At 40.9% G+C, this 24,780-nt stretch overlaps 1 protein-coding gene across 1 annotated transcript; it reads left to right on the top strand.

Moving 5' to 3' along the window:
* The first annotated feature begins 1,326 nt into the window (after positions 1-1,326).
* LOC144901260 (cilia- and flagella-associated protein 70-like) lies at positions 1,327-23,853 on the top strand. The gene is made up of 26 exons (XM_078794637.1): positions 1,327-1,557; positions 8,842-8,902; positions 10,289-10,384; positions 10,471-10,556; positions 10,822-11,013; positions 11,155-11,337; positions 11,541-11,635; positions 11,868-11,961; positions 12,083-12,220; positions 12,321-12,452; positions 13,440-13,502; positions 13,616-13,707; positions 13,873-13,933; positions 16,989-17,171; positions 17,281-17,412; positions 19,133-19,261; positions 19,361-19,494; positions 19,703-19,818; positions 20,082-20,309; positions 21,386-21,504; positions 21,672-21,809; positions 22,320-22,481; positions 22,635-22,724; positions 23,131-23,232; positions 23,345-23,392; positions 23,462-23,853. The coding sequence occupies exons 1-26, from the start codon at positions 1,327-1,329 to the stop codon at positions 23,555-23,557; spliced, it is 3,201 nt and encodes a 1,066-aa protein (XP_078650763.1). The 3' UTR covers positions 23,558-23,853.
* Positions 23,854-24,780: the final 927 nt, after the last annotated feature.

The raw sequence follows: 24,780 nt of genomic DNA, 5'->3' as shown, positions 1-24,780 counted from the left end.
GGTCGAGTGGTTAGCGTGCAGCCCACACAGCTGGGACACAGCATCCAATAAATAGATTTTTACCCGCAACTGGGTCGTCATCTCTGCACCCTGGGGTCAAACCGTAAAGCCCGCAAGCTGCAATGTGACAATAGGTCCCCTTTAGAGGGAGTCATTTGCAGCACATCCTGGGCTGCAGCGATGAGTTGCTGTCCGCTCTGTGGCGCACTCTTTTCCAACAGATATCTGCAACTGTGTGTCGGATGGATGGCGCATTGTGTCCCCAGTCGATGTCCTTCCCATCCCATTCAAGCTGGACACAGTCACCCAGAAACATGGCATGCACCTCGTGGCAGAGTAGCCAGCTAATAGCACCTACATATGTATATATATTTATATATACCCACTGAAAACAGCTAGATTGACAGCTAATTGACTCTGCCTCTTTCAGGCCTCCATGATGTTAAACACCTTGCACTCCACATTCCATTTGAGAATGAGAATGCCCCACAATAGGGTTTCCATGTGTCACCTTCACCATCAGCATCTTTAGCAAGCCGGTGGCCATTTTGGCGATATGTTTAGGTTACTTATCGTGTTGGAATATGCCCTGTGGACCCGGTTTCAGAAGGGAGGGCATCATGTTCTGCTTCAGGATCAATACATTCCTGTTTCCCTCAGTGAACCATTTTCCCCAGTGCCGGCAGCACTCATACAGCCTGTTATGGCCCAAAGGTGTCTAAGGTAGGATGGAAGAAAGACAAATGTCTGGTAAGGAAAACTCAATCTTTGAGTGGTCAAAGGGAAATGAAGTATTTGAACACTTCCTGTTCAAAAATGTCACTTCCTCCTTTTCAGGGAAGGACATTCACGGCAAGATCTCTGATTTTGCTACCAGAGTTTTGAACTTTTTGGGGACAATTTCTGACCATAACTTGTTACAACTCTAGAAAATAGTGTTGACATCTCCGCCTTAATGTGGACAAGCGAGGGGACTCTACTCACCATAACAAACCAACAGTAAGGAGACGACACAACTGTTACGACCACAAGGCTAGCTAGCAAGCTAGAAAAAAAGAAAAGACATTAGCAATCGCAACAATGCAAAGGTCAAAAGAGAAAGAAAGAGGATCTCCTCAGGAATCTACTAGCAGGTTTTCCAGCTCTTGCAGCTGGAATTGAAGCACTCCGGATATGGTTCTACACATGGAGACAGCGGTGAAAGACGGTGCGTGTCTATAACAGCCCCACCATCAGGCAATTTCAACGCCAGCTGGTGCAGATGCAAATGGCAGCAAATAAGTAACAAGACACCCTGGAACAGATTAATGAAACTACCGAGATGATATGGAACAGAGGCTGGATCCTATTGGACAGAGGCTGGATCCTATGGGACAGAGGCTGGACCCTATGGGACAGAGGCTGGACCCTATGGGACAGAGGCTGGACCCTATGGGACAGAGGCTGGACCCTATGGGACAGAGGCTGGATCCAATGGGACAGAGGCTGGACCCTATGGGACAGAGGCTTGACCCTATGGGACAGAGGCTGCAGAGGCTGAATCATATAGACAAGAAGGTACGGCAATTGGATGATTTGTTGCATCTTAAAGGGAGTGAAGTCCATCAACAGCGACTCACTCCCCACTTTGTGTCCTGAGCCGAGTTCTGGTCAGATTTCGGTGCTGAGGAAAGTAGTTCCAGCTAGTTGCTGTGCACAGTTTGGCTTCTCAAAGCAATATGCGTTCAAAAGTGTAATACATTTGCATCACAAAAATGCCTACTCAAAAAAATCAGACCTCACAAATGGCTCTGCGTTATTTCCTCTGCTGTCGTATCATTTCGCTCTAAGCACCGAAATCTTCCTCCTTATTACCGCAATTCTCTAAAATTAATGATAAGCTATTGAATAACAGGTTGGACAATTTTATTAATACAATTAAATTGCTAGCAGAAAGTCAGTACAGAGCTACTGACTTTCAACCTCCATGGCACTGATTAAAATTACGGAGGAAATCATTAATGCTACAGATCAAAGAAAGTGTGCAGCTGCAGTATTCGTGATCTGACAAAAGCCTTGGATCAATCAATCATAATCCTAATAACTAAAATAGAACAGAATCAAAATTGGAACGGAATCATAGGATTAGTTCTGAACTGGGTCAAAAGCTACATAGCTGACGGGAAGCAATACGTACAGCTAGTAGAACACACATCTGCAAGTTTAAATATTATGTGTGGAGTACCCCAGGGGTCAATACTGGGACCACTACTGTTACAAAAGACTTATATGGTGATACTACTGTGTTTTGTTCCGGAGGAAGCTCAGAAGAGATCAGGTCACAGATGAAATGGTCATATTAAAAAAGATATTCTTGAACCTATAAGTAAAACAAAAATAACGTTGTTTGGTAATAGTAGAAAAGACACGTACAAGCAAATACAAATAGACATTGAATGAGATATGGGCTAATAACTATAAAATCAATCTTCACTTGCTAAATGTACTGCACAAAAGTCAGTAAGGATAATCCTTAATGCTGCCTATAGAAAACATACAAATCCTTTACAGTAAAGTCTCGTTATATCGATATTGGTTATATCGAAGTACTGCTTATTACGATACTATTTTCATTTCCCGGCAAATTTCTAGTCTTTTATGATATAATTAGTTCCGTTAGTATGATACCCGGTTATTATGATAATCCGGTTACTACGATGCCCTTTTCATCTCCCGCCAGCCAATTTGGTCTGCTTATATCGATACAAAAGCAGCTTAAATCAATCTTTGCTTAAGGATTTCAATACCAAAAAAGAACACGGCGAACGGCTGCTTCCAGTCAACTTTATTTTTCACACTTCCACCACCAGAGCGCAGCACACACACCTATTCCCGCACTTCCTGGTTCACAGGTCATGCTCAACCCGCCCCACATAGCTGGCCAAACACATGCCTGCAACAGAAGAACCAACTGCAGCATGTGAAAAACAGTGATTATTGCAGGTGAGAAAAAGATATCTGAATACAACACAATTAAATACATGTATTTGTACGCTTGTGTCTTCGTTGGAATAGGTGTGTATGCTATGTCAGTTGGTTCTTAGCTGGCCAAACACATGCCTGCAACAGAAGTATTGTTGTATTCAGATATCTTTTTATCGCTTGCAATAATCACTGTTTTTCATATGTACATGCTGGCGTTCGTTTGTATAGAATCTATACACACGAGAGAAACCACAAACGCAGTTGGTTCTTCTGTTGCAGGCATGTGTTTGGCCAGCTATGTGGGGCGGGTTGAGCATGACCTGTGAACCAGGAAGTGCGGGATTCTGTGTGCTGTGCTCTGGTGGTGGAAGTGTGAAAAATAAAGTTGACTGGAAGCTGCCGTTCGCCGTGTTCTTTTTTGGTATTGAAATCCTTAAGCAAAGATTGATTTAAACTGCTCGACATTGTTCTATACTATAGAATAATGTCGAGTGCATTATTGCACACTTTTAATGCAGTTCGGCGCAGGATCGGATATATCGACAGTCCGGTTATATCAATATTTTTTCCGACTCCCGACAATATCGATATAACGAGACTTTACTGTATTTCTAAAATCACAAATAATACTTTTCTACTGGGTATGTGAAAAAAACGATTAATTATTTCTCATTTCTGAGATCTTCACAGATAAGACAAGTGGTGTTCAACAGCAGACCAACGATGGGTCACTTCCCTGAGCTTTGACAAGGGCCTCCCGGATCGGAGGACTGGTGAGTCAGTGAGCTTGGCCTCAGGCTCAATCCCTCTGCTGGCTACAGCACCATCACTAGAGGCCAAATGTCCTCAGAAAAAGCAGAGCCACTCATTGAATCAGCAACGTCAAATTCTTGTGGATGCTTATGGGATTGGCTTCAGGTCAGCACACTAGCAAGAAAAACATTGTGGTGACACTCGGCTATATCGCCTTGGGACTCAGGGGGGACCAAGAACCGCCTCAGGAACAGGGTAAACTTTACCTTGTGCCATGATGAAATCTACACCGACAATTGGAAATATTGTGTGTTGTGTTTCTCCAATGAACCCACATTGAAGAAACCCTTCACTACGTGTGACGTCACATGAAGATGGTGTCGGGGCAAAGGTACCAAACCCATTTCAATACCTCTTACCGCAACACTGGTGTCAGACTTGAGGGAACTGATTCTTGGTTTATTGGCTGACTACAACCGTATCTTAGATCAGATTTGGATTTGGATGCCTAATAGTCGTATATTTAACAAAAGCATATCAACTTGGATAAGACGATCTTCACAAGTCCAGAGACCAGATTGTAAACCAAGCAGAGCAGCTGCAGAATCTGATCTGCCAGTCATGGTTTTACCTCCTCGACCCAGGAAGGAAGACACCTACAGTGAAGAAAATAAGTATTTGCTATTTTGCTATTTCTCCCACTTAGAAATCATGGAGGGGTCTGAAATTTTCATCGTAGGTGCATGTCCACTGTGAGAGATAAACTAAAAAGAAAAATCCAGAAATCACAATGCATGATTTTTTAACAATTTATTTGTGTGATACAGCTGCTAATAAGTATTTGAACACCTGAGAAAATGAATGTTAATATTTGGTACAGTAGCCTTTGTTTGCTATTACAGAGGTCAAACGTTTCCTGTAGTTTTTCACCAGGTTTGCACACACTGCAGGAGGGATCTTGGCCCACTCCTCCACACAGATCTTCTCTAGATCAGTCAGGTTTCTGGGCTGTCGCTGAGAAACACGGAGTTTGAGCTCCCTCCAAAGATTTTCGATTGGGTTCAGGTCTGGAGACTGGCTGGGCCATGCTAGAACCTTGATATGCTTCTTACGGAGCCACTCCTTGGTTTTCCTGGCTGTGTGCTTCGGGTCGTTGTCGTGTTGGAAGACCCAGCCACGACCCATCTTCAATGCTCTGACAGAGGGAAGGAGGTTGTTCCCCAAAATCTCACAATACACGGCCCCAGTCATCCTCTCTTTAATGCAGTGCACTCGTCCTGTCCCATGTGCAGAAAAACACCCCCAAAGCATGATGCTACCACCCCCATGCTTCACAGTAGGGATGGTGTTCTTCGGATTGTACTCTTCATTCTTCTTCCTCCAAACACGCTTATTGGAATTATGACCAAAAAGTTCTATTTTGGTCTCATCTGACCATAAAACTTTCTCCCATGACTCCTCTGTATCATCCAAATGGTCATATGCAAACTTAAGACGGGCCTTGACATGTGCTGGTTTAAGCAGGGGAACCTTTCGTGCCATGCATGATTTCACATCATGACGTCTTAGTGTATTACCTACAGTAACCTTGGAAACGGTGGTCCCAGCTCTTTTCAGGTCATTGACCAAGTCCTGTCGTGTAGTTCTGGGCTGATTCCTCACCTTTCTTAGAATCATTGAGACCCCACGAGGTGATATCTTGCATGGGGCTCCACTCCGATTGAGATTGACCGTCATGTTTAGCTTCTTCCATTTTCTAATGATAGCTCCAACAGTGGACCTTTTTTCACCAAGCTGCTTGGTAATTGCTCCGTAGCCCTTTCCAGCCTTGTGGAGGTGTACAATTTTGTCTCTGGTGTCTTTGGACAGCTCTTTGGTCTTCGCCATGTTACAAGTTAAAGTCTTACTGATTGTATGGGGTGGACAGGTGTCTTTATGCAGCTAACGACCTCAAACAGGTGCATCTGATTCAGGATGATACATGGAGTGCAGGTGGACTTCTAATGGGCAGACTAACAGGTCTTTCAGGGTCAGAATTCTAGCTGATACACAGGTGTTCAAATACTTATTTGCAGCTGTATCACACAAATAAATTGTTAAAAAATCATGCATTGTGATATCTGGATTTTTCTTTTTAGTTTATCTCTCTCACAGTGGACATGCACCTACGATGAAAATTTCAGACCCCTCCATGATTTCTAAGTGGGAGAAATAGCAAAATAGCAGGGTGTTCAAATTATTATTATTAATTATTATTATTAATTATTATTAATTATTTATACTTATTTATACTTATTTTCTTCACTGTAAGTTAAGGAAAACATAACTTACTTTTGAAGTAGCATGAATGACATGAGTTACAGAAAACATAACAAATGCTACTTTTTAAGCAGCATGAATGACAGGAGTTACAGAAAAATTAACAAATGTTACTGTCAGGTTTAAACCCCAACACTTGTAAAAAACACTGCCTGTACAAAAGAAGACACAGAGAGATGAGTTTCATTTACTTGCAAGGAGAGTGATCAGGAACCGTTCAGTAACAATTCGCCACCTCACTCTGAAGCAGTTCCTGCCCTCTTGCCTTTTTATTGAAGGAAGGCCCTGGTTACAATCAGTTTTCTGAGGGAAGGGGGGTTTAATTATTCCAGTTGAAACCAGTTTCTTTGTACAACATGTTATCCATAATGTGTGGACACCTCATCCTTGACATGTGATTCTCTGGTGATACATATACACACACACATACACCTTGAGGTCATATCTACTTCTGACCCGTGCCTATGTCCCACGAGGGTGTTAAAACTATCTGCTGAGGAATGTTCTGTCATGTTCTGTTTTCCCTTAATCATGATGTACACCACAAGTGCAGGCGTCACAGCATTAATCTTACATTGTTATGTGAGTGATATGAAGCACATGTACAGCGTTAATCTTACTTTGTTATGTGAGTGATACGAAATGTTTGTAGGTCATAAGAAAAATAGGTCATAAGAATATAGTAAATATAGGTAATAAGAATATAGTAAAAATAGAATAACTTTATGTACAATTATTCCAACATTTCCCTCCTGTTTATTCATTTTGCAATATATTCTCCCATCCTCCGTTGACCTCTTCTTTTTAGATTTTCAGTCCTGGCAAGTCCGAAAAATGCCATGATGTTTCATCATTTATCTCTTCAGTTTCGGTGTCTTCATTGTCGCTGTCTTCTTGGGGCTCCCCTTTTGGAGTAAGGAGCGCATATATTTCTGACACCTCTTGCTTAATTGGTTGGATAGCAGTAGTGATTAGCCTGGTGCACAAAACCCTAATGCAGGGAATGCAACAACATCCACATAAGGTGAGAATAGCTGCAAATACAGCGATCAACATTAAAACTGACATTATCAGTTGTTTATATTTGCCAAATACGTCTCCAAAACCATCCCACATTGACGTGTCAACTCCAGAATGGTCTTTCATCTTGCTGTTAAGGGACCTTAGACCTTCTAAGGCCTTGGTGAGACTCCCGTCCGCTGCCGTGTTGTTCAGAATGAACGTGCAGCACTGATCATCAAAGATGGCACATACTCCGCCCTTCTCCGCCAGGAGCATGTCAACAGCAATTCTGTTTTGGAAAGCCATGAGGGAGGTAGCTGACAGTTGTTCATGGATGGCGGAGAACCCTTCTTCTGTTTTATTACCTAATTTCTGCACGTTATAGTGGATGTAGTTGATTTGTCTACATTTTTGTTAATTGTGCACCACCAGCAAATCGATGATTCAAAACCTGCTGCTATCTGGTTGACTAATTTGTATTTATCAGGGACTCCTCTCGGAACTCCAATACTGTCTATGTAGGTGGGATCATTTTTATCCCACCCTGACACTGATCTCTTTGATTCTGGGTTTGAATGTTATGTCTACCATCTCTATTGATTGACACTCAGTATCATTCAATCTTCCTAATTTGATTCCAACACCTGTTCTGTTTATGCATGAGAAGGTTCCTACAGAAAATACTTTTAATTTAATTTTTAGAAAATACTGGTTTTTGTTTTTCAGTGGAAGAGGATAGACCTTATCCCATTGTGAACGAATTATTATTATTATTTTTTTTTTCTTTCTTATTCATTACTTCGATCAAACAATCTATTCCCATAGTTGAAGGCACTACTTGTAACAGTGGTCTGGCTCCCATACATACTACATAATCTCCTTGATTTGACATATTTGCTGCCTGTTCCACTAGCAGCAGCCAGTTATTACTTTGTTGTGAAATGCCCGTAGTGGCATGAAACCAATCATCTGTATTTCGAATTACGGCTATTTTAACTCCAGCGTGATGTGTGTAGTTATTTGTGATTGGCAGTTCAACAGGGGTCATGGTTTGATTTTTGCAAATAATTATAGGAAAGTAGGGATCTACCCCAGAAGAGTAGGCCCATAAAAGGAAACCCCAACACGGGGTATTTAAAGTAGTGCCCAATGGTCGGTCATATGGGTTGAGTTTAGCTGAGCTAAAAGCAAATGTCATACTTAATATGGCCCCATGTTTCTTTAACATAATTTTATTATGGAAATGCCTGGCTTCTAATGTGGTACCAGGTGCCCAGTAATCACCTTCCTGGGTGGTAATCAATGTGTCCCAACTTAAATCTAACACGTGTCCAGTAACATACCACCAATAACTAGCATATGTCTCCCCTGACACCTGACGTCTGTTTGTAAATCCTTTCAATGATGATATGGGTATTTGGTAGTCGAATTTGGGGCTATGGTCATACATATGGAGTTGTTGTATGCCCACCTAATTATCCAAGGTGTTTGTTCGATCTGCGTTTGTGATCGGTTAGGGTCCCCACACTTCTTTTCTGCATGTTAATATTTTTTTTATTTTTATTTTTTCCATAGTGGCAGTGACATCACTATTATTGCTCCGATCAGTCCTCCTACTGCTGCTAATTAATTATTTTTATTTTTTTTTATTTATTTTTTATTTTTATGCGTCTGAGTGATCATCTTACCAGCAGGCTTGCAACCCCTCCTAATAACGCAACAGAGTTGTGGACAATCTTCACCGGTTTGAGACGACTGCAAACTAGAATTACAGCCCCCTTTGTAGCCGGACTTCCTCTGAAGGTTGTTGAGGAGCTACAAATCTACAGCAGATACCACAATGCTATTATCATGACGCAAACAGGTATAGTTAGGGTAAATACTAAGATGGAGATGGATAATTTAGTCATAGTTTATCACTGTAAATTTTTTCTGGAATACCATAGCGTGGAATTATGTCTTTGCATAGAGCTTTAGCTAGTGTTAGTGCATCTGGATGTTTTGTAGGAAACAGTTCTATCCATTTTGAAAATGAGTCTATTATCACTAAACAGAATTTTTTCCCTTCACTGTTGTTGAGTTCAATGAAGTCCATGTGTATTTCTTGAAATAAGTATTGTGGTTCTTTGAAATTGGCCACGCCGAGGTCGCAAGCTGCCCTGGGCATTGTGTTTTGCACACGTTAAACACGCTCTACAAAAAGTTTTTTTTTTTTGAATAAGAATTCAATCCCTACGTAGTAAAGTGGGTGTTAATAGCACACTATTGTGCCACAGCACATCCCTCCTGTACTTTTCAAGGAGCACGAGTGACATGAGTTACAGAAAACATAGCTTACTTTTGAAGTAGCATGAATGACATGAGTTACAGAAAAATTAACAAATCTTACTTTTCAAGTAGCACGAGTGACAGGAGCTACAGAAAACATAACTTACTTTTCAAGCAGCATGAATGACATGAGTTACAGAAAAATTAACAAATGTTACTTTTCAAGGAGCAAGAGTGACATAAGTTACAGAAAACAACAAATGTTACTTTTCAAGTAGCACGAGTGACATGAGTTACAGAAAACATAACAAATGTTACTTTTCAAGCAGAACAAGTGACATGAGTTACAGAAAACAACAAATGTTACTTTTCAAGTAGCATGATTGACACGAGTTACAGAAAACATAACATGTGGTCTTTTCTTGATTGATGATTCAATCCTACATATTCTAGGAGAAAAAAAGGACACTACAACTTGACAGGAAAATCATGGTGTTATTGAGTGGCTTTGATATTATATTCATTGCATCCTGTAAAATGATTTGTAGTCGAAGTCTTTATTGATGTGTTGTTTCCAAATGACGTACACCATTCCTTCATTAAGTACAGGAACCTTGGAACTTTTCCAATAACAATAGCAATTAGATTTTGTGTCCTCTGCCACACACTACCTGCAACACACCTTATGTTTTGTTTCTAACACACACACAAGCTGCAAAGCAAGAAGTTCAGCTATTGTTACGAGTACAAAGTACTCCACCTAAATACAACCTTATAAAGTGAATTATGTATTGATATCTCATAATCATGTGGAGCCCAATAGGGGACTGTTACGGCAACCTTTGCAGTACGTGTTTGTGAAATAGGCTCCTGTTTTTGCCATTGGCCCTTGAAAAAAATCACAATATGCAACTTTTTCCTCAGCAATGTTGACATACGATTTGGTCATGCATGCGTTTAATTTTGCATTTATTTTTGTCAGTGACTTTGATTGAGCTTGTTCCTGAGAAGAAAAAAGCGGAGCCAAAAGCAGTCGTCCTTGGCCAGGCAGTAATTGACCTGCTGCCGTTGTTGCAAGGTAAACTAACACATTGGCAACACTTTATTGATGCTTTCATCTCATCTTTTATGGCATTTTATTCTTTTTCTGCTTTCTGTCTTCAGGCGAGTGTAGCTTCTCATCCACGGTTGTGCTTCATGCAATTAATGCCCCTCCAGAAAAGGGTTCAATCCCGGGACTCAACTCCAAGGTCAGTTAGCTAAGAGTGGTGTGTGTATATAGCGTGTGTATTATCTATTATCCAATATAAAATCTGCATCAAGAATTCCAACCTTGTAAAGTTAATAGTTAAGTGCCGCCCTTACATAGCCACCACTTCAGATTTGTCATCTTAGTAAAAGGTGTTACAATCTGTAGAGGAATGAAGAAATACTTTTGCTGTAAATGTAAATCAGCCTATATTGGATCTCCAGTGTTGTTTTCACCCAATAATCCAGACCCTATCCCCCATGTAGTACCCCATTCTGGACGTGTGTGTCAACGTGCCAGCTCCATTACTCACAGAAGAAGACCTTTCAACTTCCAACTTGGTGAAGGTAGTTCTGGAGACTGCCTACTCGCTCCCTGATACGTTCAATCAGGGTGGTGGACCTGCAGCCCCCCCATACATATGCACTGCTGCAATGGAGTTCCCATGTGCAGCAGAGGTGGGTGTAACGGGGTTACTTGCATGGCAGTCACCAGTGTAGCATTAGTCTTTCCTAATAAAGTAGGTCTGCAGTGCTATGTTGCATAATAGCACTGTGAGTTCCGTGTTAAAAAGTGTCTTATGTTCCTCTGACTCCCAGAGAGATCAGCTCTTGCTGTTCGCTGAAGGCCAAATGAAGCCAGGTGGGCACAGGGAAGAAAATGGCCGACAGAGAAAGAGGCCCCATCACGCCCTCCTGGCTCCTGGGAACCACTTCCTGCCAGGAGCTGTTTTCGAGAGCCAATCGATTGATCTTGAAGATGGCGAGCTTTCTGGTTTAGAGGTACTTGTAAATTCAACCAAAACCGATGGTAGATGGTACAAGTCAGTCGCTCTCGATGTTCATACTCGGGTTGTAAAACATTATTACACTTTCAATGTACGATGATAAAGTAGGTACAGTTTAGCTCACCAACACAAAACCTAGACATATTTTGGCTGTGGACGAGAACAGTGAAAAGTTGAAGCTCTGAATGTCAACCACAGGATCGTGACTTTCGTAATGAAGCAGAGACGTTGCTGAACCGAGTGAGCTGGGATACAGAAATGTCCTGTTTTCTGGATGCAGGTGGAACGACCAGGTCAGCTTACTGCACGATTCGTTATTTATAGTTCTTTATAGTTCCCCACTTTGTCCTGTAAACCAAGTTCCTTTTGGGATTTTGGTGATGAGGTAGTTCCAGGTAGTTGGTGGGGCCACTTAAGTAAAGTGTTTGGCTTCTCAAAACATCCACAAAACAGCAAATTCACACATGCAGTATAGCCTACACGTGCAAGCTGAAATGATGTCCACAATGCCCACTGAGATTTCAGGCTGCGTCAGAAGATCACTGAGAGCAGATTGTGGCCACTTGAGATCATGAAGTCATTGGTTCCCAACGAAAAGGCAGGCATGACTTCCAAGATGGTGAGATTGTCATTCTTCTAGAATAGACTCTGAATCGTTTTAGAAAAAGAAACTATTGTACTGCTGACCACCAGTAGCGTAGCTCTTCTCCACCAACATGTAATGTTGTGTATTCATGCAGGGAACAGAGGAGGAACCGCATATACCCTCCCATGGTGTAGCCTTTATTGACATGGGCCGTTTGCTGTATCCAGGAATTACCCATATCCGAGGAGCATACCATATTCATCCTTACTCAAGCACTTTACTACTTAACAAGGTATTGCAACGGGCATGTATTTTTATAGTAGTCATGGCGTATTGTCAGAGTAGTCCTATGGTCTGACTTGTTAGTCACTGATCCTATTTTTGTTCACCAGGCCAAGCGCACCTTCAGTGTTTTAAAAGAGCTTTCCAAGCCTGGAAGCAACAAAGAACGTTGTGGCACAGCTTTAGGCTTTTCCAAGACAAATACGGGAAAGCCCAAGGACGCAAAAGGGAATGGTATTAAGGTTTGTAAGTTGAACAACGCAGTCATTTGTATTTGCATGAGAGGAAGTGTTGAGATCTACCTAAGAGTGGGATGTGAGTGCGAAATCTGACAATGTCAGAGTAGCGGGAGTTCATGGTATTGACTGCCAAAAACGATAATAATGTCTAATATGCTCATACTGTCCAGCACTTCATTTCTGATACTATAATAATACCAACATATGCAGCTGCTCAGGTCACATCTGATGGATGTACTGATTATGTACACATCATGCTTCTTTTACTGTGATGCCACTACGTGCATGTCACAAATAATGTTTGTACAAAATAGGACCAATACTATGCAATGTAAGTTAATATGCAATATAATATGCTAATTATATATTAATTTTGGGTAAGCATGTTGACCACACAGTCAGGAGATCGGGAAGACCTGAGTTTGGATCTCCGTTTGGCATCTCTGTGTGGAGTTTGCATGTTCTCCCCGTGCCTGCGTGTTTTTTTTTGGGTACTCTGGTTTCCTCCCACATTCCAAAAACATGCTAGGTTAATTGGCCACTCCAAATTGTCCATAGGTATGAATGTGAGTGTGAATGGTTGTTTGTCTTTGTCTATATGTGCCCTGTGATTGGCTGGCCACCAGTCCAGGGTGTACCCCGCCTGTCACCTGAAGTCAGCTGGGATAGGCTCCAGCATGACACTGTGACCCTCATGAGGATAAGAGGTATAGAAAACGTGCAATGTAAGTTACAGCAAAGTGTGATTTGTTTTAAAATATTTGTTGAAAAAAAATGACCAATAGTCTAAAATAACATGTTTTCTTACCATCAACAAGTATGACGGGTTATGAATGAATTTGCATATAATAATTTAATTTTAAAAAGCTCATGTCTATGTGGTACAAACATCCATGTGAACAAACTATGAAAATGTGTAGTTTACCACACAATACACATTTTACACAAGTCATTGTGTCTTTAAATGTCTATTTTATGTTTGTGTGTCAGGCGCCTGGCAGTGCCGGTTTGACAGATTCGGACGTAATTGATCACATCCCTTCAGACAGAAAAGTAAGCTTTGAAGCATTGTATGGAATGAATATGATTAGAACATATTTCTGATGGTCAGTGATGATAAGTTGAGAACCCTAAGTATGATGAGCTCAATTTCCAATTCATGACAGGCTTATACGGAGTCCAGATCATACATTTTAATAGAAATTTCCTTGACGAAACCACTGGTGTCCATAACATCATCGGAGGAGCTGGCTAGAAGGTAATGTGCACTGTGTGTTCTTAAGTCATGACCTGTGTTGTATGTCTTTTCTTACCTGCAAGGTTCTGGCACAGAGCTGTCATAAAAATGGGAACTCCGAAAAAGCAGTTTGTCAGCACATGCTATACTTAGATTTGGCACAAATGTTCTGAAATCTTTCTGCAGGGTGAAAGCACTGATCCCCCCAAGGCCCATACCTTCAACGGGACCCAACAGAGCTGAAAGAGTAAGTATATTTAAATACATTGTAGAATTTTATCCCGTAAATAAGTGTGTGTTTTAAAGTGCTCACAATAGCAATTTAGTACATGGAGTATAGTAGGTATTAGCTGCATACTCGTTATAAACGAGTATCCGTTACAGATAGTCATTTTTGATGAGTACGAACAGTCAGTCTCACACAGCGACTACCCTTCCCAGAGCTCGACAATAACGATGTACCGACGCCCCGGGGCAAGTTAAAACCAAATTGGGGCAAGTAAATCCAATCAGTGATATTCCCGTGGGGCAAGTGTACTTTGGCATGCCATACTGTCAAGAGTTTTTTTAAAAGCGGTTCTTGTTGGGTGTTGGTAAAACACGGACTGCGTAATTCCGGTGGTAATTTGCAAACCAATCCTTGCAAATCTTGAAATGGACCAATCAGAATTGTTTATTTAGACCGCGGTCCACAGTCCGCGTTTTACCCACACCCGTTCTTGTTGGTGATCAACCAATCAGCGATGGTTTGACTATGAAAACATCTATCATGGCGTCCCTGCCAACATGGTCTAATTCTTCAACAACTTGTGAAGGAAAACAGCAAAAAGTGATGAACCAGTGCCTCCTAAACAAATATTTTATTAGCGGCAGCAAATCAAATGATGGCACAGGTGAGTGAATCACATTGCTGTGACAATTTGAAGTGGTCACAATGAAACACCACCGATGAGATCCAATACCAAGTGCTGATTTTGCACAAGCTACAAAATCTAGCGCTTCCATTTCTCTGTGGATTTTTCTCACCTTTGCTTCACAAATTATTGTTTGACCATTGAGCATTTTTTTCTGGATTAAAAACACTTTACTAGTACACAAATGAAGAGCTTGCAACCAAAAGGCGCTAAATCCAATTTTCACTAAGTTTAATAGACCTCTGTCATGTGTATCCAAATCACATATTTTGGTCTTGAAATCATTTTAAAAAATATGAAAAAAAGTGATATGAAATTTATGCTTTCAACCAAAAGGCGCTATTTCCATTTCAGATTTCAACCAAAAGGAGCTAAATCCCTTTCTTTATTCTTTATTCTGATTGGCCCAAGTTTCCCATCTATTGATAATCTGACCAATCAGAGAGAAGAATACAATTGGCACTGCACATACAGAAAGCCAGTATCAGTGTGCATCCTGTTTTGTTTGTGTACATTAAGTACACGTATGATAGTTACAGTATGTTATGCAATTCAGGAGAACACAAATTGTGTTTTTACAGTATTCTGTAACATGGAAGTTTTTTTTACGCCATAAAAGGCATGTCTCTACCTTGACACCTCCAACTTTCATGAGAAACATTATTTTACTTGTACTAAAAAACATACAATGTAAAGAGTTTGTAATGAGGTGCAGTCAAATATGAGCACTGCTTTTAATAACATTTTTATTAATTTAATTAATAATTATTATTTTGTATTGTATGTTGTATGTTTCTGTGTTGTAATTATTTTATTAGCATAGCACATTAAAGCACCTTACATTCTTTTACAACAATGCCATTGAAGAAGTTAAAGGTGACTTCAAATTTATTTCAGCCAAAAGGCGCTAAATCCGAAAAAAAATTAATTAAAAAAAATCACCAACATCATGGAATGTGGATGATGTTAATGTGTGCTTTAATATCTTAACAAAATTTTATCAGTAACAGTGTACTAGTGGTAGGTTATAACATTTTGTTTCTGTCATGTGTGAAGGTGAACGAGTGCATGTGTGTGGGGGGGTGGGGGGGGGTGTATTGTATGTTGAGAATGGCTTCTGTGTTGTAATTATTTTATTAGCATAGCACATTAAAGCACCTTACATTCTTTTACAACAATGGCATTGAAGAAGTTAAAGGTGACTTCAAATTTATTTCAGCCAAAAGTCGCTAAATCCGAAAAAATATTAATAAAAAAATATATATAAAATACATGGTGTGTGCAGGATTTTTATAGCATGCATTTTTATGACCTATATTGATAGCTCTTTCATTTGCAATACAGATGACCAAATAGATTGATATGTGCGTAGTTAAAAATCATTGATTTTCTCGAAATCAGTCAAAATGGATTTAGCGCCTTTTGGTTGCAAGCTCTTCAAATGTGTCTATTCAATAATGTTTCATTGTGGTGCACAACTTCTAAAAGACAAAGTGCCTAGAAGTCTCTTGACAATCCAGATTTCCGTGCAACGTCATGATCTATGTAGGAAAACAACCACAAGAAATGATCATCATTTCATCTTTATTTCAGATTCTCATGTGATGCCAAAAAAATGAGATGATATCATTATGACAGTCTTTTCATTTTACTTGGGGCAAGTTGGGGCAAGTAGTTCTCACCTTAAGGATTCCCCAAGGCAAGTCATTTTGGTTTTTAATGTAGAGCCCTGTTTCCTTAGACTGACTCTTCAGGCTGCAGGTGGCAGCCACAGAGGAGCCGCGATGCCTCATTCACGTACAGGCTGCAATTGGCAAGCTGGCGTTGCCCACTGCCTCCACAGTTCACCTCTATTTTGGTTTGAAAAGTTACATGGGCGGACGGGGGCTGGGTGTCCCCGGACTTGTTTGCTGGGCTGCCCCCTGGGGGTTCTGGTGGGGATCCTGGGATGGGGCGTGGGTGGGATGGTGGTGGTTATCCTGGGGGCCGGGTGGGCGGGGTGCCGCAGCCTGCGGGTGCCGGGCACCTGCTGCTGCTGGGGGACAAATTCTGTTCAACCCACTTATATCAATGTACTGCTATAAGCCCCACCCATTTCTGGTTAAACCGTGGCCACTTCCAGTTTTAGTCCCGCCCACGTTTTTAAAGCATATTTTTGATATTAGAGCCTTAGCAGGAGGTCACAGAAAGGCACCACAATAAAAATGTCAGCACAACAGCCACAGTGTGGGTGTAATGTGTAGGTAACTCAGTATGTATACACATATAGTGTATAGTATAGTGTATAATATATTGTATAGTATAGTGTATGCACACACTTTATACTCAAAATCAATCGTGAATCTCACCCCCTATATAGAGACTAATTAACACTACCTTTCTTTGTAGGCGGTGTTGAACTTCCACAAGCAGGTGGGCAAAGTGGTGAAGCATATTTCGGAGCAGTACGAGGAATTGTTTGGAACAGGATTCCAACCGCTCACTAACTGCAATCAGGATCAAATGATGGCTCAGCTGATGGGCGCTCTCAACGTCTCTGGGAGATATTTTGCCTTTAAAGAAAAAATGAAGGTTCGAGTCGTGCAACATGGATGTGTTTGATGTGTCCACCCGGTGCTATTTATCTCTGCAGTTTGACCAGATGATTGTGTGTTTGTGTTTGTGTGCGTGTGGTTTGTAGCCCGCTGTGGTGAAGTTCGTGCGTGACAAGATGCAGCAGACAGACTCGTTTACAGTGGACCAGGATCTGCATGAATTTGTCAGCAAGTTGTATGTGGACCTGGTGGATGAGATGCACGTTGCTCTCAACAAAGTACATGCACCCACCCCAAAACACATACAGTGCATCCGGAAAGTATTCACAGCGCTTCACTTTTTCTACATTTTGTCATGTTACAGCCTCATTCCAAACTGTATTAAATTAATCTCTTACCTCAAAATTCTACACAAAATACTCCATTATGACAATGTGAAAAAGTTTTTTTTGACTTTTTTTTAATTTATTAAAAATAGAAAACTAAGAAATCACATTTACATAAGTATTCACAGCCTTTGCCATGAAGCTCAAAATTGAGCTCAGGTGCATCTTTTTTCCACTGATCATCCTTGAGATCTTTCTACAGCTTAATTGGAGTCCACCTGCAGTAAATTCAGTTGATTGGACATGATTTGGAAATATAATAACTGTCTATGTAAGGTCCCACAGTTGACTGTGCATGTCAGAGCACAAACACCAAGCATGAAGTCAAAAGAACTGTCTGTAGACCTGCGAGACAGGATTGTCTTGAGGCACAAATCTGGGGAAGGATACAGAAACATTTCTGCTGCTTTGAAGGTCCCAATGAGCACAGTGGCCTCCATTATTCCTAAATGGAAGACGTTTGGAACCACCAGGACTCTTCCTAGAGCTGGCCGGCCTTCTAAACTGAGCGATCGGGGAAGAAGGGCCTTAGTCAGGGAGGTGACCAAGGCCCCGATGGTCACTCTGTCAGAACTCCAGCGTTCCTCTGTGGAGAGAGGAGAGCCTTCCAGAAGGACAACCATCTCTGCAGCAATCCACCAATCAGGCCTGTATGGTAGAGTGGCCAGACGAAAGCCACTCCTTAGTAAAAGGAACATGGCAGCCCGTCTGGAATTTGCCAAAAAGCACCTGAATGACTCTCAGACCATGAGAAACAAAATTCTCTGGTCTGATGAGACAAAGATTGAACTCTTTGGTGTGAATGCCAGGCGCCATGTTTGGAGGAAACCAGGCACTGCTCATCACCAGGCCAATACCATCCCTACAGTGAAGCATGGTGGTGGCAGCATCATGCTGTGGGGATGTTTTTCAGCAGCAGGAACTGGCAGACTAGTCAGGATAGAAGGAAAAATGAATGCAGCAATATATAGAGATATCCTGGATGAAAACCTGCTCCAGAGCGCTCTTGACCTCAGTAGACTGGTCATGTACCTTGACCATATAGACAGTAGACATTAGCACACAGCCAAGATCTCAAAAGATTGGCTTCAGAACCACTCCGTGAATGTCCTGGAGTGGCCCAGCCAGAGTCCAGACTTGAATCCGATCGAACATCTCTTGAGAGATCTGAAAATGGCTGTGCACAGACGTCTCCCATCCAACCTGATGGAGCTTGAGACTTATTGCAAAGAAGAATGGGCAAAACTGCCTAAAGATAGGTGTGCTAAACTTGTGGGATCATATTCAAAAAGACTTGAGGCTGTAATTGCTGCCAAAGGTGGATCAACAAAGTATTAAGCAAAGGCTGTGAATACTTATGTAAATGTGATTTTTTTGTTTTCTATTTTTAATAAATTCAAAACATGTCAAAAAAAACTTTTTTCACATTGTCATAATGGAGTATTTTGTGTAGAATTTTGAGGTAAGAGATTAATTTAATTCAGTTTGGAATGAGGCTGTAACATGACAAAATGTAGAAAAAGTGAAGCGCTGTTAATACTTTCCGGATGCACTGTACACACACTTTATACAGACATAAACCTTCATCACTGTAATTATTCCCCATAATTAGATTTATTCACATGGTATTGAAGAAGACCCCATTAATGAGATCCATTTGAGCATTTCTCATCTTAGACATTTTGCTCGAGAGGCTCAGCTCATTGGGGATTATCGTCTGGCCGTTCGCTACTACCAAGAGGTACGATAACACCTGTAAAACATCTGCTCCTTGCCAGTGTTGATTGGCAAAGAAATTGAAAAATTCAAACCAGTAAATCTTGTGTGTATTTTGCTGCAGTTGGTTGTGAGGGAGCCCCGTGAGCCCTCCCACAAGTTTGAGTGGGGAGGGTTCTACATGCAAAATGGAGAATACATGATGGCCAAAATGTGTTTCCATGATGCCGTTGCTGTTCAGCAAGCACACCAGCCCAGGTCAGACATAAAAAATCCAATAAAAACATAGCAGATGGTACTTCCATCTGATCGGTCAGTGCATATATTAGCATATATTAGCATAACTTATGGAAGGATGCATTTTGTAAAATAAAAATGAAGCATTGCATTTTGCTTCTCGTCACAACAAGTCAGTTCAGGCTTCAAATTCACATTCCAGCCTGTGTCCATCATTTTCTCCATTTAGTCTGATGATGTGTGGCGTCCTGGCAGCCATGTTTAATGATTTTGAGCAAGCTGAAATTTTCCTGGAGCGAGCCACCAGCATAGAACCTCCCAGTTTGGTGGCCTGGACCTTGCTCGGTGAGATCCAACTTTTCACTCTGATGTTGTTCAGCATACAAATAGACACATCCTTCATGCAAAATCCTCTGTGTTGATTAGTGTGGATGATTAGTGTGGACACGTTTCCTGTCCTTTACCTAAAACAATATCATTTTTAAACATAAGCTTTTTGGATTGCATAGACTGGCCAAGTGTCAGTGTATGTCCTAAATAATTCAAAGCTTCTAAAGTGACAATTGATTCTGAGAAAAAACACTTTCCACATTGCATTTGTTTTCCAGGTCTGGTCCAAGAGAGCCAGGACAAACACATCCTGGCTGAAAGAGCTTTCCTGGAGGCTACAAGCTATCTGAACGCAAAGGAAGCAAACCATCTGACTGCAAAGGAAGAAAATAATGAAACTCACGAGGCAGAAAATGCCGGTGTGGATATGCATGTGGGTGTGGATGTGGACGAGGAAAGCGAAAATCAAGTGGTCCAGGAAGAGAAAAATCCCATTCTACCTCCAGGTCAGTATCCTGCTATTATTTGATTTATTTATTTGGGACAAGGCACATTTATGAACACTCATCAGCCAAATGAAAGCATTTTCATTTTCATCTGTAGTCCCAAGCCATAAAGACAAACACAGGACAATATGGGACAATATAGGACAATATATAATATCAATGGCAGATAAAAACACAAGACACCCAGTCAGGAAAGGCACTTTTTTAATGCGCAGTAAGTCAGACATTCTCTGATGTTTTTGGGGAGGCTGGTCTAAAAGTGACTTCCTCGGACTTACAGAACTGTTCATCTCGAGGTCTCCTCTGGAGGACGCCCTGATGCATAAACAGCTACCTGTGCTTGTTTAATGTATGAAGAAAGTTAAAAAATTAAAAAAATATATTAATAATTTTCATCCCATAACACAAGGTAACAATCTGGATTATTCTGAGAGTGTTTGGGACTACAAATATAATTGTTTTGACGTGTTTCATTTTCATTCATTCATTCATTCATTCATTTTCTACCGCTTATCCTCACAAGGGGGTGCTGGAGCCTATCCCAGCTGTCTTGGGGCGAGAGGCGGGGTACAAGCTGGACTGGTGGCCAGCCAATCACAGGGCACATATAGACAAAGAACCATTCACACTCACATTCATACCTATGGACAATTTGGAGTGGCCAATTAACCTAGCATGTTTTTGGAATAGGGGAGGAAACCGGAGTACCGGGAGAAAACCCACGCATGGGGAGAACATCCAAACACCACGCAGATATTGGCCGAGGGTGGAATTGAACTCAGGTCTTCTACCTGTGAGGCCTGTGCACTAACCACTTGCCACAGTGCAGCCCCATGTTTCATTTTATTCTATATTTTTGCATATTATGTATTTAAACGTGAAAAAACAAGGTGTTTATTACCGATAGTATCTTACTGTTACTTAGTACTCCGGTGTTTTATATTTTATAGGACAATATTTTTTTCCCACATGAAAAACGTGTGGTTTCAAACAAAAGGTGATATTTTTCGAGCCAGTTGTAAATAAAAGCAGTTGCGGTGGTTATGAACTACTACGTTTTGATCTTTTCATCATAGACACGGAGACTGATAACCAGGACACAGCAGAGCACACAGAGGCAGAAGAAAACAATGTCTTGTCCAAATCTATTTACACTGAGACCCTTGAGTTTCTGCTGTACAACTACGCCCTGCAGGTAAAGAGACACACAGCAGCCTGTTTGGCAGACTAGCATACGTGAAAAACACATGGAAAAACCCACCAGTAATGTAGAGTAATGTTGTAACCGTTTAGGCAAAATGGATCATTTAAGTAGTCTTTCTGAAAAAAAAAGACCAATCCTATGAAAATGGTCTTTGTCAGATGGCAGAGCATGCTCTTTCCAAAGAGCTGACTTCAGAGGGCGATCACCGTTTTTATTTGGCTCGTGTGGAGCTGCTCAGAGCTGACTATTCCAAAGCTGCTATCACCATCAGTGAGGCCCTGCTTGACGGAGAACCGGTAGGGGAAGAATACATTCAATCTTTACAAAAACAACACAAATCAAGGCACAACAAAACACAAATAGTGTTAGTTTGGAACAATTTGGCTGAAGAAAAAGACACTTTTCTGACCTATACATGTAGTTAGAATGTAGTATTAGAATGTAGTATTCTCGTGTTAAAGGATGCCAAAGTTTCAAATAATGAGGTTTCCGCATTTGGATGATCTGGACGATCGGTATTGGTATCAGTAGTATAAAACACTGGTCGGAGCATCCCTAATATGAAATATATATAATAAACCTTGTGGAAATTGGCTTATCACGATGGAGTGTGGAACCGATTAACCGCAATAAAGAAGGGACAGTTGTGGTAGTAAGGTTATCATTTTGATACATTGAAATAAAACAGTCAACATGTGATTGAAGTATTGGCTTTCAGATTAGATTTTTAGGCAAATTAGTGGAATATAAATGATCAACCAACACGATGGGAATGTTTACCAGAGTATTATCCACACTGTGAGCAGTCTGCAGATATGTGGGCGCTAAATGGCCACTGTCACTACCTGTGTGAGTCGTTCGCTGAGGCTCAGGGGAGTTATGAACGGAGCCTGGACTTCCCACAGCAGCCATCAGACACTCACCTCGTGCTTCTCCGCCTGGGAGGCGTTTATCTCCAGAAGAAGAAGGTTAGACATCACCGTACACGGATATTTACGTGTCAGTCATCATCGTATGATTGTATAAGCCTGGCCGCTAAATTGCTGTGAGAGTGCAAACAATCTTTCAACATAAGTCACAATTTCAAACAGCCTTTTCCTATTTCTGCTCCTCCCCATTAGTTTGAGCAAGCTAAAATGGCCTACCTGCAAGCTTGTGAAAAATCTCCTTCCTGTCTTACCTGGTTGGGCCTTGGTATCGCCTGTTACCAGGTAAAAAGCCGTCTGTAGTACTTTTGTGGGCCTGACGTCATATACTGTATATTTTGAGCTTTGAATGGACTGAATTTGAGCTTCACTTTTTAGTCCGTCACCATGACTATGGTTTCAGTGTGAATATGTGTGGATTTGTTTAGCATTGATGTCTGTTATAAGTAGAACATTTTGGAGAACATTTTGGAGATCTCATGTTATCAGCAACAAGTGGCTGCTTTTGTAAGTATCATGTGATTTCGGCTGCACGTGCATGCGTGCTGTGCTGTGATTTCCAAGTGTCCGTGAATTCAGTGGCAACCCGACAAGTTATGTGATGCACCTGAAAGCACCATTCTTCCAAAAAGCTAGCAGCACTGCCAGCAAATAAGAAGCCTGTGCTTTGTCTTTGTGTCTGAGCGTACAGCTGGGCGAGCTTTGTGTTGCTGAAGAAGCTTTGACGGAGGCCAACCATTTGAACAATCACAACGCGGAGGTGTGGGCCTATTTGACTCTGATCTGCCTCAAGGTAAGTCACATTAAGATTTGTTCAAGTAAAAAAAAACTCAGCTTTAACGTTAGATCAGAAAGCACTTTTCATGGACACCATACCTAACTATGACTTCATAAAACATCTTTAGTGTGACAGACATGGGGAAGCAGAGCTGTTCTACAAATATGCTAACAGGGTGAGTTGGAGTGATTTTTACCACACACTTCCTAGCTGAATATACATGTTTGTATTGATTGGTTCACAGTACAACTTGGAGAACGCAGCGCTTCACAGGGAGGTAAAAGAGCTGCAGAATCAGGCCCAGATCCGTCCTCTGACGTCATGCTTTCAACCAAATTGATCACAATAGATTGTCCTTGAACCTAAGTAAAACTAAAATCATGCTGTTTGGTAAAAGCAGAAAGGACACGTACCAGCAAATACAAATAGACGGTGTAGACATTGAAAGGGTGAACGAAAATACATTTCTGGGGATCACAATAGATGAAAATATGAGCTGGAAACCTCATATTACAAATATACAACATAAGGTGGACAGAAATATTTCAATATTGAACAAAGCAAAATTTGTTCTCAATCAGAAATCACTCCACACTCTTTATTGCTCTCTGGTTCTACCATATCTTACTTATTGTGTGGAAATATGGGCTAATAACTATAAAAGCAATCTTCACTGGCTAAATGTACTGCAAAAAAGGTCAGTAAGGATAATTCATAATTCCGCCGACAGAGAACATACTAACTCCTTATTTGTAAAATCACAAATACTTCAACTTGCTGATATAGTTTATCTTCAAACAGCTAAAATAATGCATAAGGCTAAAAATAAGCAATTAGCTAAAAATGTCATCCAATACTTCTCTACAAGAGAGGAGAAATATGATCTCAGGGAAGAAGTACATTTGAAACACTTCTATGCTAGGACTACGTTATGCTAGCCATAGCATTTCAGTATGTGGAATCAAACTATGGAATGGATTGAGTAAGGAAATCAAACAATGCACAACGATGAGCCAATTCAAGAAACAATACAAGCAGTTGATGTTTGCTAAATACAAGGATGAAGAGTCTTGAACCAGTCATGATGTGCTATATATATCACTATATTGACACTTACTATGGTACACATTATGTCATTGGATGGTCATATCATCTCCTACGAGGTACCAGGTACATTATTTAAATAAAAACAACCTTAAACTGTATTATGGAAAGCAGGAAGTGAACAAATGTAACAGTTACTGATTGTAAAAGTACCAGATGGAGGGGTAGGATTTAATAAGCTTTGCTTCTTCCTACTCCTTTTGGACATGTGGAACTGGGAACTGATTATGGGATGCACTCAATTGTAATCTGATGCATGTTCAAATGAAATAAAACCATTACCATTACCATTACCAAATTCTTGACATGTTGTTTACAACCTTTTATTATTCCGGAATAATATATTATACTTACTGTATTACAGTTGTCCCTTGTTTCTCATGGTTACTGCCCAAACGTAATAAGTGAATTTCTGCAAAGTAGCATTCCATATTACAAATGGAATAGTTTCATATCATG

The sequence above is a fragment of the Doryrhamphus excisus genome, linkage group LG11 (assembly GCF_037039965.1).
Source record: "Doryrhamphus excisus strain RoL-2023G ecotype Guam linkage group LG11, RoL_Dexc_Guam_v1.1, whole genome shotgun sequence".
Lineage (NCBI taxonomy): Eukaryota > Metazoa > Chordata > Actinopteri > Syngnathiformes > Syngnathidae > Doryrhamphus > Doryrhamphus excisus.
This window is presented reverse-complemented; position numbering and strand designations above follow the sequence as displayed.